General features: G+C 37.9%; 1 protein-coding gene across 1 annotated transcript in view; it reads right to left on the reverse strand.

The window, feature by feature from the left end:
* TTC27 (tetratricopeptide repeat domain 27) overlaps positions 1–15,454 on the reverse strand; it is a 179,311-nt gene that overhangs the window by 25,409 nt on the left and 138,448 nt on the right. Inside the window, exons 15-16 of the mRNA XM_068977494.1 lie at positions 12,345–12,397; positions 2,537–2,702 (exon numbers count right to left, since the gene is read on the reverse strand). Coding sequence (XP_068833595.1) covers positions 2,537–2,702; positions 12,345–12,397 — 219 coding nt within the window. The remainder of the gene's footprint in view (positions 1–2,536; positions 2,703–12,344; positions 12,398–15,454) is intronic.

A 15,454-nucleotide genomic window follows, 5' to 3' on the forward strand; every position in this document is an offset into this window, starting at 1 on the left:
CTTAACTGTTTCTAAAGCTACTGAACTTTCATAAAAACCAATTTCAAACTCATCAAAAGGAGGTTGGGCTCATATTATGAATTTGAAGAACAGAAGAATTATAGGAAAAAAAAGAAATTAAAATATTAGCTGGCCATGAATTTAAACTAAATCCTAATAATTTTCTTTAGGTAGGAAACTACTAACTTTTCACTTAAATTAGAAATCATATAAGTTAAATAATCTGCTAAAACAGGTACAGGATTAGAAAATTTTCAATGGGAATCAGAATATAATTTTACTATGGGTGAAAATTCTTATAATTAGATTTGCTGGAAGGAGTAAAAAAACTGAACATGATCAATAAAATACATTTGGAAAATCTATTTAAAATAAAAATTAAATGAAAGCATCTCCATTTATGCTGGGAGAAGGTTTCGTTCTTTTACTTTTTTTTCTTTTTCTGAAAACTGCTGAAAATGTATCTTTGTGCATTCCAAACAAGCTTTGTGAAAGGAGAAAATAAAAAGAATTTACTTAGAGTGTAAAATGGAATATACCAGCAATGCAGCTTATTTACCTTTTCTCTGAGGCTTCCCTGGTGGCTCAGATGGTAAAGTGTCTGCCTGAAATGCAGGAGACCTGGGTTCACTCCCTGGGTTGGGAAGATTCCCCTGGAGAAGGAAATGGCGACCTACTCCAGTATTCTTGCCTGGAGAATTCCATGGACGGAGAAGCCTGGAGGGCTACAGTCCATGGGGTTGCAAAGAGTTGGACATGATTGAGCGACTTCACTTTCTTTTCACTTTCCTGCACTGAGATTTCAGATGGAGAAGGAAATAGCAACCCACTCCAGTATTCTTTCGTGCCTGGGAAATCCCATGGACAGAGGAGCCTGGCAGGCTACAGCACATAGGGTCCCAAAGAGTCAGACACGACTGAAGTGACTAACCAAGTATGAGATTTTAGAACAGCCTTCATGAAGCTTCCTCAGTAAATAAAGGGTCTTTAAAAAAAAATTACAGTTGAGGTAAACAAGAAACAAGCGCTTTGGAATCTCTGTTCCAGCCTCAGTGGTTTGGCAACATACCGAGACCTGCTCAGAGCCTAGGGGCTGAGTGCAGAAGAGGAAGAGCCATCACAGCAGTGAACAGGACAAGTGCAAGATGATGGGGGGCGGGGGCGGGGGCAGGGGGAAGGAGCGTGCAAACAGACCAGCAAGGGTTCCTGTTCTCTCTAGGATGAAAATTTCTGCTATGCCTCCAAACACGTTTTAAGTGATCTTCACTCAAAGCTCAAGTCCCTTCTTTCTATACTGGATGGTCAATATATAATAGTTAAAAAGGCCAGAACAAAATAAAAACAAGGAAAAGACAAGTAATTGAAGGGGTCAACATAGCTCCTGTAAGTAGGTATATGGTTCTACTTAAAAAGTCACAGAACTGGCTTCCCATGTGGCTCAGCTGGTAAAGAATCCGCCTGCAATGCAGGAGACCTGGGTTCAATCCCTGGATTGGGAAGATCCCCTGGAGAAGGGAAAGGCTACCCACTCCAGTATTCTGGCCTGGACAATTCCATGAACTGTATAGTACATGGGGTTGCAATGAGTTGAACACAACTGAGTGACTTTCACAAAGTCGTAGATCTTTAAGTGAACTGCCCAAAACCTGAGCTTTAAAACAATTTAGCCGATTATATAGCTGAATGTGCAAAAGCATTCATACAGATGAAGGGCTGCAGCTAAAAAATACAAGACCAGACAAGGTAAATTTTGGAATAGTTGGAGTGTATATATATATATATAGTAAGTCATGAGAGTAGTGCGATATTATCATATAGTATATCTTATTTCTGTTTTTACATAATTCCAACTCACTAATAGCATATGCTGATAATTGCAAATATAATGTTATATTTTCGAGCCCCCTGATTTTGTAACCTGTAAGCTCCTGTACACTCTATCTTTATACAGTCTCTTCACAAATTAACCCCACAAAAGGTCTTTTACATTTAATCCTATTGGATGTAAAACCCAGGGCCTTCAAGATTCCCACAGTTTCTGAAAGGATATAGTAATTTTTGTACTGTTAGAGTTAACCAGTTCTGACTTCATCCTAAGATGAAGACTATCTTATTAAACAGTACAAGGAAAATGTTAGTCTTCATTTCTACATTGTTCAAACAATCTGAAAGTATACAGATGACTGTTTAAGGAGTGAATAAATGACTATGGGATTTATTCCAGCTATTACACTGAGATAACCAAAGTAATAAATTAACATAAGCATAAGTTTCTGCAAGCTGACTATATACATGTAAACCACATATTACTGAGTCACAGTGATATTTAGTCTATGATTACATAAACATAGTTGACACTGGAATGTCAGAATTAATATGTAACTAAGCATATTCAACTATACAAGAAAAGTATTCTTTTATATATTACTTCAGTTTAACAAAATTTTCCTGTGTAGAGTCTAGGGAACAATTTATATTCTATAATCAAGTATTAATATTAAACACAAACTGAAATAACAAAATATGACTACCCTACCTGAGTATCTTTGTATTTGTCTCGTAAGTCCAAGAGCCGATGATAAGCTTTAATGGCTTCAGAAAATTCTCCAACATCAGTGCTAGTGAGAATGTAGTTTTCCCAGATCTGCCAATGTTCATAGTTGCACTTGAGGGCTTCTTGTAATGTTCTAAAAGCTTTTACTCTATTGAAAGTCAAATAAACAAACAAACAAACAAAAACAATAATGAATAACCATAGCTAAATAACGTGAACGTGAAGTCGCTCAGTCGTGTTCAACTGTTTGAGACCCCATGGACTGTAGCCTACCAGGCTCCTCTGTTCATGGGATTTTCCTGGCAATAGTATTGGAGTGGATTGCCATTTCCTTCTCCAAGGGATCTTTCCAACCCAGGGATCGAACCCAGGTCTCCCGCATCATAGACAGATGCTTTACCAGCTGAGCCACCAGGGAAGCCACCATAGCTAAATAAACCATACCTAAATGTACAAAATGCTAATGTGAACTTTCTATCAGTCCTGAAACATTCATGTTAATAAACAGAATTAGAGGTCCAAACGGCCCGAAACCACCCCGAATTTCCCTAACAGGGAATGGCAAACAAGACAGGTACAAACTGGGACTTCGCTGGTGGCCCAGCGGTTTAGAATCCACCTTGCAATGCAAGGGACACGAGTTAGATGCCAGTTGGGGAGCTAAGATCCCATGTGCTGCAACTACTGAGCCCATATGCCACTACTAGAGAGCCCGTGTGCTGCAGTCAAAGATTCTGCATGATGCAACTGAGACCCAACATAGCCACATAAATAAGTGAATGAATAAACAAAAGTTAGAAATGAAATAAGAATAGGGATACACGAATAAAAACCAAGAAGAAAATTTGAAACTGCAAAAGACATTAAAAACAACAAACCAAAAAAACACAACATGTGACAAAAACTAGTTTCACACAAAGAGAGAATGGATGAACTGGGAGATAATAGTGAGAAATTCAAATGAATTCAGATTAAAAAAAAGAATAATAGACACTGAGGGAAGAATGAGAGGTAGGATTCAAGTACACATTCCATAGACATTTCAGAGTAAACAAAAGCAGAATATGGTAGGACACTGTATTTGAAGAGATAATAACTGAGCATTTTCCAAAACTAAACAAAGATCTAAATTCTATGATCAAAGTGTATTTTGTGTACTGTTATTCTAAATAATGGTAAACTAACACCTAGACATATTATGTGAAACTGCAGTACATAAAGGTAATCCTAAAACATATAAAAGAATGACAGAGAACACAGATATTTCACAAGCAGCAAAAGATGATAGAAGACAATAAAACACAATCTATAAAGTGTTAAGCAAAAATAACTGTCAGCCTAAACTTTTATCATCAACTCAACACTTAGGACCACAGCCTTGTCTAATTCAATGAAACCAAGCCATGCCTGTGGGGCAACCCAAGACAGGTGGGTCATGGTGGAGAGGTCTGACAGAATGTGGTCCACTGGAGAAGGGAATGGCAAGCCACTTCAGTATTCTTGCCTTGAGAACTCCATGAACAGTATGAAAAGGCAAAATGATAGGATACCAAAAGAGGAACTCCCCAGGTCATTAGGTGCCCAATATGCTACTGGAGATCAGTGGAGAAATAACTCCAGAAAGAATGAAGGGATGGAGCCAAAGCCAGTTGTGGATGGGACTGGTGATAAAAGCAAGATCCGATGCTGTAAAGAGCAATATTGCACAGGAACCTGGAATGTCAGGTCCATGAATCAAGGCAAATTGGAAGTGGTCGAACAAGAGATGGCAAGGGTGAACGTCGACATTCTAGGAATCAGCAAACTAAAATGGACTGGAATGGGTGAATTTCACTCACATGACCATTATATCTACTACTGCGGGCGGGAATCCTTCAGAAGAAATGGAGTAGCCATCATGGTCAACAAAAGAGTCCGAATGCAGTACTTGGATGCAGTCTCAAAAACGACATAATGATCTCTGTTCAGCTCCAAGGCAAATCATTCAATATCACAGTTATCCAAGTCTATGCCCCAACCAGTAACGCTAAAGAAACTGAAGTTGAATGGTTTTATGAAGACCTACAAGACCTTTTAGAACTAACACCCAAAAATGATGTCCTTTTCATTATAGGGGACTGGAATGCAAAAGTAGGAAGTCAAGAAACACCTGGAGTAACAGGCAAATTTGGCCTTGGAATGCGGAATGAAACAGGGCAAAGACTAATAGAGTTTTGTGAAGAAAATGCACTGGTCATAGCAAACACCCTCTTCCAACAATACAAGAGAAGACTCTACACATGGACATCACCAGATGGTCAACACCAAAATCATATTGATTATATCCTTTGCAGCCAAAGATGGAGAAGCTCTATACAGTCAGCAAAAACAAGACCAGGAGCTGACTGTGGCTCAGATCATGAACTCCTTATTGCCAAATTCAGACTCAAATTGAAGAAAGTAGGGAAAACCACTAGACCATTCAGGTATGACCTAAATCAAATCCCTTATGATTATACAGTGGAAGTGAGAAATAGATTTAAGGGCCTAGAACTGATAGAGTGCCTGATGAACTATGGAATGAGGTTTGTGACACTGTACAGGAGACAGGGATCAAGACCATCCCCATGGAAAAGAAATGCAAAAAAGCAAAATGGCTGTCTGGGGAGGCCTCACAAATAGCTGTGAAAAGAAGAGAGGCAAAAAGCAAAGGAGAAAAGGAAAGATATAAGCATCTGAATGCAGAGTTCCAAAGAATAGCAAGAAGAGATAAGAAAGCCTTCCTCAGCGATCAATGCAAAGAAATATAGGAAAACAACAGAATGGGAAAGACTAGCGATCTCTTCAAGAAAATTAGAGATACCAAGGGAATATTTCATGCAAAGATGGGCTTGATAAAGGACAGAAATGGTATGGACCTAACAGAAGCAGAAGATATTAAGAAGAGGTGGCAAGACTACACGAAGAACTGTACAAAAAAGATCTTCACGACCCAGATAATCATGATGATGTGATCACTCACCTAGAGCCAGACATCTTGGAATGTGAAGTCAAGCGGGCCTTAGAAAGCATCACTACGAACAAAGCTAGTGGAGGTGATGGAATTCCACTTGAGCTGTTTCAAATCCTGAAAGATGATGCTGTCAAAGTGCTGCACGCAACATGCCAGCAAATTTGGAAAGCTCAGCAGTGGCCACAGGACTGGAAAAGGTCAGTTTTCATTCCAATTCCAAAGAAAGGCAATGCAAAAGAATGCTCAAACTAACACACAATTGCACTCATCTCACATGCTAGTAAAGTAATGCTCAAAATTCTCCAAGCCAGGCTTCAGCAATACATGAACCATGAACTCCCTGATGTTCAAGCTGGTTTTAGAAAAGGCACAGGAACCAGAGATCAAATTGCCAACATCCAGTGGATCATGGAAAAAGCAAGAGAGTTCCAGAAAAACATCTATTTCTGCTTTATTGACTATGCCAAAGCCTTTGACTGTGTGGATCACAATAAACTGTGGAAAATTCTGAAAGAGATGGAAATACCAGACCACCTGACCTGCCTCTTGAGAAATCTGTATGCAGGTCAGGAAGCAACAGTTAGAACTGGACATGGGACAACAGACTGGTTCCAAATAGGAAAAGGAGTACGTCAAGGCTGTATATTGTCACCCTGATTATTTAACTTCTATGCAGAGTACATCATGAGAAACACTGGACTGGAAGAAATACAAGCTGGAATCAAGATTGCCGGGAGAAATATCAATAACCTCAGATATGCAGATGACACTACCCTTATGGCAGAAAGTGAAGAGGAACTCAAAAGCCTCTTGATGAAAGTGAAAGAGGAGAGTGAAAAAGTTGGCTTAAAGCTTAACATTCAGAAAACGAAGATCATGACATCTGGTCCCATCACTTCATGGGAAATATAAGGGGAAACAGTAGAAACAGTGTCAGACTATTTTTCTGAGCTCCAAAATCACTGCAGATGGTGACTGCAGCCATGAAATGAAAAGACGCTTACTCCTTGGAATAAAAGTTATGACCAACCTAAATAGTATATTCAAAAGCAGAGACATTACTTTGCCGACTAAGGTCCATCTAGTCAAGGCTATGGTTTTTCCAGTGGTCATGTATGGATGTGACAGTTGGACTGTGAAGAAGGCTGAGCGCCGAAGAATTGATGCTTTTGAACTGTGGTGTTGGAGAAGACTCTTGAGAGTCCCTTGGACTGCAAGGAGATCCAACCAGTCCATTCTGAAGGAGATCAACCCTGGGATTTCTTTGGAAGGAATGATGCTAAAGCTGAAGCTCCAGTACTTTGGCCAGCTCATGCAAAGAGTTGAATCACTGGAAAAGACTCTGATGCTAGGATGGATTGGGGGCAGGAGGAGAAGGGGACTACCGAGGATGAGATTGCTGGATGGCATCATGGGCTCAATGGACGTGAGTCTGAGTGAACTCTGGGAGATGGTGATTGAACAGGGAGGCCTGGCGTGCTGCGATTCACGGGGTCGCAAAGAGTTGGACACGACTGAGCGATTGAACTGAACTGAACTGAAACATTTAGGAATAAATGCAATATCAAAAATTTTAACATGTACAAAAACAGGAAACTTTACCACTGGCCCTTACTTAAAAGAACTATTAATGGGTCCCCTCTTGCAAAAATAATAGGACTTTCAAAGAGAAGAAAAGGGATATAAGAAATATTCAATGATGACAAGAGAAACAGCAGAAGCATCTCAGTAACTTAATTACTGAGCACAAAAATAGTTATGAGTTGTGTTTTTAGTAAGTAAATCTGAAAGTCTGTAGACTATATTCTTTGCAACTAAATAAAAAATCAATAGTAAATACAGAGTTAAAAAAACATATGCCTACAAACTTGAAATGCACTCCTAAAGTAAAGAAACCAATAAGGGGGCAGAAATTCATATTAGAAAGCACAAAATATTTAGAATTTAAGGAAAGTAGTATATATCACTATCTGCAAGATATCATATTTAGAGACAAAAAGCAGTATTTAGAGAAAATTTTATAATTTTTACATGGATTGGTTATAATTATGAAAGATGGGAAATGAGTTAAAATATTCAATTTAATCTGATAGAAGAACACCAAATAATTCTAAGAAGAAAAGAAATGTTAAGAAAGAAACAAATGATCAACAAAATCAAAAGTTGGCTCTTTGAAAAAAAAATAATGAAACAAATGTTTAGCTAAATTCCATTCAGTTCAGTTGCTCAGTCCTGTCTGACTCTTGTGACCCCATGGACTGCAGCACACCAGGCCTCCTGGTCCATTACCAACTCCCGGAGTTGACTCAGACGCATGTCCATTAAGTCAGTGATGTCATCCAGTCATCTTATCCTCTGTCGTCCCCTTCTCTTCCCGCCTTCAATCTTTCCCAGCATCAGGGTCTTTTCAAATGAGTCAGTTCTTCACATCAGGTGGCCAAAGTACTGGAGGTTCAATTTCAGCTTCAGCATCAATCCTTCCAATGAATATTCAGGACTGATTTCCTTTAGGATGGAATGGCTGGATCTCCTTGCTGTCCAAGGGACTCTCAAGAGTCTTCTCCAATACCACAGTTCAAAAGCATCAATTCTTCAGCACTCAGCTTTCTTTATAGTCCAACTCTCACATCCATACACGACTACTGGAAAACCCATAGCTTTGACTTGACGGACCTTTGTTGACAAACTAATGTCTCTGCTTTTTAATAAGCTGTCTAGGTTGGTCATAACTTTTCTTCCAAGGAGCAAGCGTCTTTTAATTTCATGGCTGCAGTCACCATCTGTAGTGATTTTGGAGCCCAAAATAAAGTCTGCCACTGTCTGTACTGTTTCCCCATCTATTTGCCATGAAGTGATAGGACCAGATACCGTGATCTTAGTTTTCTGAATGTTAAGTTTTAAGCCAACTTTTTCACTCTCCTCTTTCACTTTCATCAAGAGGCTCTTTAGTTCTTCCTTTTCTGCCCTAAGTGCGGTGTCACCTGCATATCTAAGGTTATTAATATTTCTCCCGGCAATCTTGATTCCAGCTTGTGCTGCACTCAATATGCCAGCAAATTTGGAAGACTTAGCAGTGGCCACAGGACTGGAAAAGGTCAGTTTTCATTCCAATCCCAAAGAAAGGCAATGAACTACTGCACAACTGCACTCATCTAACACGCTAGCAAAGTAATGCTCAAAATTCTCCAAGCCAGGCTTCAACAGTATGTGAACTGTGAACTTCCAGATGTTCAAGCTAGATTTAGAAAAGGCAGAGGAACCAGAGATCAAGTTGCCAATATCCATTGGATCACTGAAAAAGCAATAGAGTTCCAGAAAAACTTCTACTTCTGCTTTATTGACTATGCCAAAGCCTTTGACTGGGTGGATCACAACAAACTCTGGAAAATTCTTAAAGAGATGGGAATACCAGACCGCCTGACCTACCTCCTGAGAAATCTGTATGCAGATCAAGAAGCAACAGTTAGAACTGGACATGAAACAACAGACTGGTTCCAAATTGGGAAAGGAGTTCGTCAAGGTTATGTATTGTCACCCTGCTTATTTAACTTATATGCAGAGTACGACATGAGAAATTCCATTAGAATTTAGAAAAATGGTATAAATAAAATTAGTATTATTTTAAAAAATCATGAGACCATCACAAACAAATTATGCAAAATGATTTAACAAATACAAAGCCAAATAAACCAATAAAAATGAAAACCAGGTTAGGCGGTTTTTACAGAAAAAGTTTATCAAGCCATCGCAGAATCCTTGCCTTATCCAAGCTACTTCAGAAAATAGAAGAAGACTTAAGAACTTGCTGTTGACAAGGAAATCAACAAAACTTCATGTCACCTATTTTAAAAGTTAAACATCTTAACTATCAGAAAGATGCTTGATGCTTTACTCTACTGGCTGAACAAACACTATAGCTCCCTTAAAGATCAAAAATGTTTTACTGGACAACTATAGTAACCTCTTTCAAGGGTAAGCTATCTGTCCCTTTCCAACATCCTTTTTGCATTTGATTTGCTAACTTAAGACCACGAGGTCCACGTCTCTTTTCCTGCTGAGCCTCAAAGTGTTTCATCAAGACTTTCCTTTTGCTGACTTCAAAGCAAATTTTAGAGGTGATGATGGAGGTTCTTCTGGCTGATCCAGGCCATTGGTCTGGGAGTCATCCCCTTAAGAACTTAAAAAGAAGTGTGCCCATACCATCAGTAACTTTCTCAGCTAGTCACAGAATACACAAATCATTTAATCAACAGTACTGATTGAAATGACTTCTTTACAATTAGTCTTGTAGTCTTTTCATAACAACCAATTCACTGCAGTTTAGTTTTGTATTCTCTACATTAAACAATTTACCTAAAGTTGTCATGGAATGTACTAATTCATTTACCCCCGACCCACTCTCCTTTATAGTTAAAAATGGAAGTACCCTTGCTCTAACACTTCTTCATATTCAGCCACAAATTGTTTCCATATAATTTTCCCCCCTTTCTCCACTCCCTCTGCACACATCACATGGGATATCAACTGCGGACTGAAATTCCTGAAGTGGACTGAGATTCCCAAGGTCTCCCATCCACATACGGGTAGGGATGAAGTTATCCTATTGGAAAAGATGTCAACCAGCAGCATCCCACACCAGGAGGATTATCTTTTTTCCTGTGTGTCCTCCTATCCTCTAATCATAGTTGCTTGGCCCACACAATTTTTGCAATAAAATTCTGTTTTTTTGGAAAGTATGACTTCTTTCTAGGGAGCTTCAATTCTGGATTCATTTATCAAACCATGATGGTATGATAATGCACTATGACAATTATATAGGAAGATGGAAAACTTTCCCATGGGACTGGTAGGGCCATGGTGCCTTGGGGAATCAGATGAAACAGGAAAAACAGCACTTTAGTGAAGAACCCAGCAACAGCAGAGCGAGAGATGAGGGAGTGTAAAGGGTCACCTTAAGGCAGGGATAGGATTCTTTTGAGAGGAGTAGTATTGATTTGCCCCTGCAATAACAATCTCATGAGTGAAGAATGAGCTATGTCTGGAGCAATGGCAGCAAAGAAAGCAAAGTAAAATGGCAAAAATAAAGGAGTGATTTACCTCTGACCTTACAACCCCACTTCTACACAAAACCCTATTCAGGGAGCTACAGGGACAAAACAGTGCCAAAGAGAAGCTGAGGAACAATGTGCAAGAACCACCAAGAGAGAAAGCAATTAGAATTCTTAGGGTTAATGGGCTGGAGGACAAGAGGTCATTACATACACAATGATCAAGATTACTAGAAAAACCCACTGAGGGCATTCCACAGTTCCGGCAGGGATTTTCCTTCCCCTTGCTTTACACCAAAAGAGTCTCTAGTGAGTTTTAACACAATCAGCTGCAATCAAGAACACAATATTATTTTTCACAGAGCGTGGTGGAACAAACAGTACTTTATTTATATAGTTATCATCTGAGAGCAGCAGAGGCATTTCATGATCTCGACGTAATGTGGATTTACGGTATCTCCAGAAATACTCATGAATCCACAAAGAAAACTAAGTTTGAAATAAGGGCAAACAAAAATGGAAATATATCTATCCTTTCATTTATTTAAAACTAGGATAACAGCCATCTTTGCCTCTTCCCCTTCCTTGGCTTTCTGTAGCCAGTAAGTCCAGTTGCTTGTCCCCTTTATAAACTGGCATCTGCCCCTTCTTTTTCCAGTCTAGCTATCTCCTGCCTGGACTATTACAACAGCTGTCTCCTAACTGGTTTCCCAGCCCCCAGTTCCCTCTCTAGTCTGTCTCACACACTGTCATCAGATAAATTTCCCTCTTCATGAAATCTCAGGAAATTTCTCTCTTCATGAAATGACCCCCACTGAAGTCTCTGGCTTCCTATTACCAACAATCTCATCTCTCAACATGGTTCTCACTAGTCTTGAGCTGGACGACTTTACTTCCTGTCCCCTAAAGCGTGGCATTCATGCCTGTCACCCGAATTCAAAAGGCTAAGCACAGATATTAATGACCATTTATTTCCAAAGCCTGTCCCCTCTACCAATTCTTCAAATTATAGCTTGAGTCCAACAATCTCTCAGAAGTGTTTCTAAACCTGCATCACACATGTTTTCTTCTCTGAGATCCTCAGAGGATTATACAAGTGGTAGAGAATGTAAGTGTTCTACAAATATTACCTACTATCCTAGGCCTCTTTGTACTTCTCATTGAGATTTATCACATATGGCCTAGATTATTAATCAATTTTTAAAATAATATGGCATAATATTTTCTAAACCCACACTCCCTGAAGTCACTGGTTCATACTTCTATTTCTCAATAATGTTCAGTCCACAGCAAGCAATCATGCTCTGCAACACGCTGGAGGGTGGGAGATGTGAGGGAGGTTCCAGAGCGAGGGGACATATGTATACCTGTAGCTGATTCATGTTGATGTATGGCAGAAACGAGCACAATATTGTAAAGCATTTATCCTCCAGTAAAAAATTAGAAAAAAAAATCTATCTGTTGAGCTGACTAAAGGCATGCTTGCTTTTATCATGTAATGAAATTTAGGACATAAAATTTCAGTTTCAAATAAAGAGTTCAAAAAAATATTTATTACATACTAAGTGATTTAAAGAAATAAACTATACTTAGAATGCAAATGGCTAAATTAAGTCATTGTAACTCAAAGATACGGGTAAGAAAGGGGAAAAGATAACGAGGAAAGGCACAATGTTTCACTGTTCAGTTGAAGAAAATCTCATTCATTTATTTTGGAAGCAAAATTCTTTATCTTTTTTGGTGTACTTACTTTTGTTTTAATCGGATATAAGAAGTTGATAAATTGTTCCAAGCTTCAGCATTCTGAAATGATAGAGAATTCAGTTACAGATTATTCTCTCCTTTAGGTATAACTGCTGCCAACAAAAATATAACATATTTTCTTAGCTCAAGATGTGCTTTTACAATCATAATTTTCATAAGGTATGTTTAGAAGTGTATAAGAAATTAAATTAAATTTAACATTTATAATTAAACTTAATATTTATAATTTTAAAAAAGTCACAAAAACAATCAATAGAATGATATAACTGTTATCACCCTAATTTGGAATTGAGAAAAGATTCTATTTCCAAATTTAGATTTACAAAATAGTTGGGCAATTTATAACAGTATTTACACAATATATAGATCAATTACAAATCTAAAGCAGTGCAGAATATTGTTTTTCCTATCATAAAAGGGTTTGTTATTTTGCCATCAACCTTTATCAGACAGGAGAATAAAGGAGTATGTGTTCTCTAATGTTAATGCCACATATTTCATCAAACGCATTTCTCTACCTATTTTCCTATGCAATGACAATAAAGTCTATATAAATGTTGATTCTAATGAGAATGATATAAATTATGCTTGCTCTTCTTCATTCCACATTTTATAAAACACAGAGTGTGTAGTTCTGAAGTTCCAAAGACACAATTTAAAAATTAATGGCAATGGACCTCTGCTTATGGACAGAATACAGTTAGGACCAGACTAGTCTTATTACCATAAAAAAATATCTAACTGGACAAAATTTTAGGAGACAATGTTTTTGAGAAGTTGGACAGTGGGCAGCACAGGACTGTGATCCCTGAGAGAAGAGCTGTTGAGGTGTCTCAAAAATCAACCTGCACTTCTAGCTAGAGGCACTTATGGAGGGCTACAGCACAGAAAGATAGAAACCAAACAAAACACAGCAAGTCTTACTGAAAGGAAGAAAAAAGTTCAGAGTTCAGAGCTGCAGAAGTGGTTGCATTTGTAAGACAAACTACCAGAGAAGAGAGATCTGTTCAGAGAATAAGCTCCAGAAATCTCACAACTCCTTGAATCCTTGGCTAAATACTGAGCTATACTGTGCAGGGAAAAACTTCTAAAGGCCAGGTAGAGAACAACTACCAGAGAGCTGTGAGCTGAATGGAGATTCTAGAGGTCACACAAGTGCTGGGAGCTAGTCAAGTTTCAACCAGTCTTAGTGGAGAATTCTTACTGATCAGCCGTGGGATTAAATTCAGCCCCCAAAATGTTATACCTCAAGAGAAGGGTGACTGCAAGTCTAAAATAAAAACAACAGACCTACTCTAAGCTGAAAATTAAGCTGATCCAGAATGAATTAACCAAATGCCAAAAAACCCTCTGCCTTCAAGGGAAGACAACAAAACTTAGAAACTCAACAACATAGCATCCACAAGTGTAGGATATGATAATAATAAAAAAAAAAAATTGGCAGACAGGCAAACAAGCAGGAAAATTCATCCATAACCAAATTAAAAATCAGTTAATAGAAACAGACACAGAAATTAAGGAGATATTAGAATACACATATAAAAACTTCAAAGCAGTTGTTATAAATATAATCAAATATTTGAAGGAAACATGAACATTATAAGGGAACAATCAGGGAATCTCAGTAGAAACACAAACATTGTAAAAAGAACCAAATAAAAATTCTTGAACTAAAAAAAAAGAAAGCACATTATCTGAAACAATGTTATTTTTTGAGATGTAATTGATACACAGCACTGTACAATGCTGATATACAGCAGTGTAATTGATACACAGCATATACAGTTTTAGAAGTACTACATGATGACTTGGCACATGTATATATTTGTGAAGTGATTACCACAATAAGTTTAGTGAATATCCACCACCACACACAGTACGGTAAGCTTAATGACTAGGTTTAACACTAGATTTGACATAAATATAAGAACTAAACCAATAAACCTCTTAGAAAAAAAGATAAGTTAATCTTCATGACCTTAGATCGGGCAATGGATTCTTAAATATGACACCAAAAGCACAAGCAACAGGTTAGACCTCATCAAAATTAAAAATATTTGTACTTCAAAGACACTATAAGAAAGTGAAAAACAACTTACAAAATGGGGGGAAAAAACTGCAAATCATGTATCTGATATGGGGCTTATATCTAGGATACAGAAAGAATTCTTACAACTCAACAATAAAAAGACCAATAACCTAAATGGGCAAAGGATGTGAGTAAACATTTCTCTAATGATACACGAATGGCCAATAAGTACCTGAAAAGATGCTCAAGATAATCAGCTGTCAAAGAAATGCAAACCGAAACCACAACAAGATACTGCCTACTAGGACAGCTACAATCAAACAGACAGTAACAAGTGTCGGCAAAGATGCTGAGAAACGGAAACATGTCTACACAAAGACTTGTAAGTGAATATTCACAGCAGCATAATTCACAGCAACTGAAAAGTGGAACAGTCTAAATGCCCATCAATTGATAGATGAATAAATAACACGTGATATGCGCATTTGACCATAAAAGGGAATGAAGTGCTGATATATGAGACAACATGGATGAACTGTGGAAACATTAATCTAAGTGAAGAAAGCCACCAAAAGACTGCTCATTGTTATGATTCCATTTGTATGAAACATTTAGAACAGGCAAATGTATGGAGACAGAATATCCATTAGTGGTTGCCTAGGGGTGGGGGTGGGAGGTATGAGTGGAAAGTCTCTGGGGGAAATGGGGAATGATTGCTAACTGGTACAGGGGTTTCTTTTTACAATAATAAAAATGTTCTAAAATGGTGGTGATGGTTGCACAATTCTGAATACACTAAAAAAGAAAAAAAAATCACTGAATTGTACACTTTAAATGGATGAACTATATGGTATGTGAGCTATTTACCACCTCAGTAAAGCTGTTAAATATTTAAAAACCATAAACTACCAAAAAAAGAACTTTCTAATAATGCAATTAACAGGCAGCCCATATTGGGGAGTGACAAAATATATGTGACATTTTGCTGTTTATTTCAGCAAAGTATATTTTTTAACTAAAAAACTATTTTATTAAAATTATTTCCTAAACAAACTATGAATACCTTA

This window comes from Capricornis sumatraensis, chromosome 1, assembly GCF_032405125.1.
Source record: "Capricornis sumatraensis isolate serow.1 chromosome 1, serow.2, whole genome shotgun sequence".
Classification (NCBI taxonomy): domain Eukaryota; kingdom Metazoa; phylum Chordata; class Mammalia; order Artiodactyla; family Bovidae; genus Capricornis; species Capricornis sumatraensis.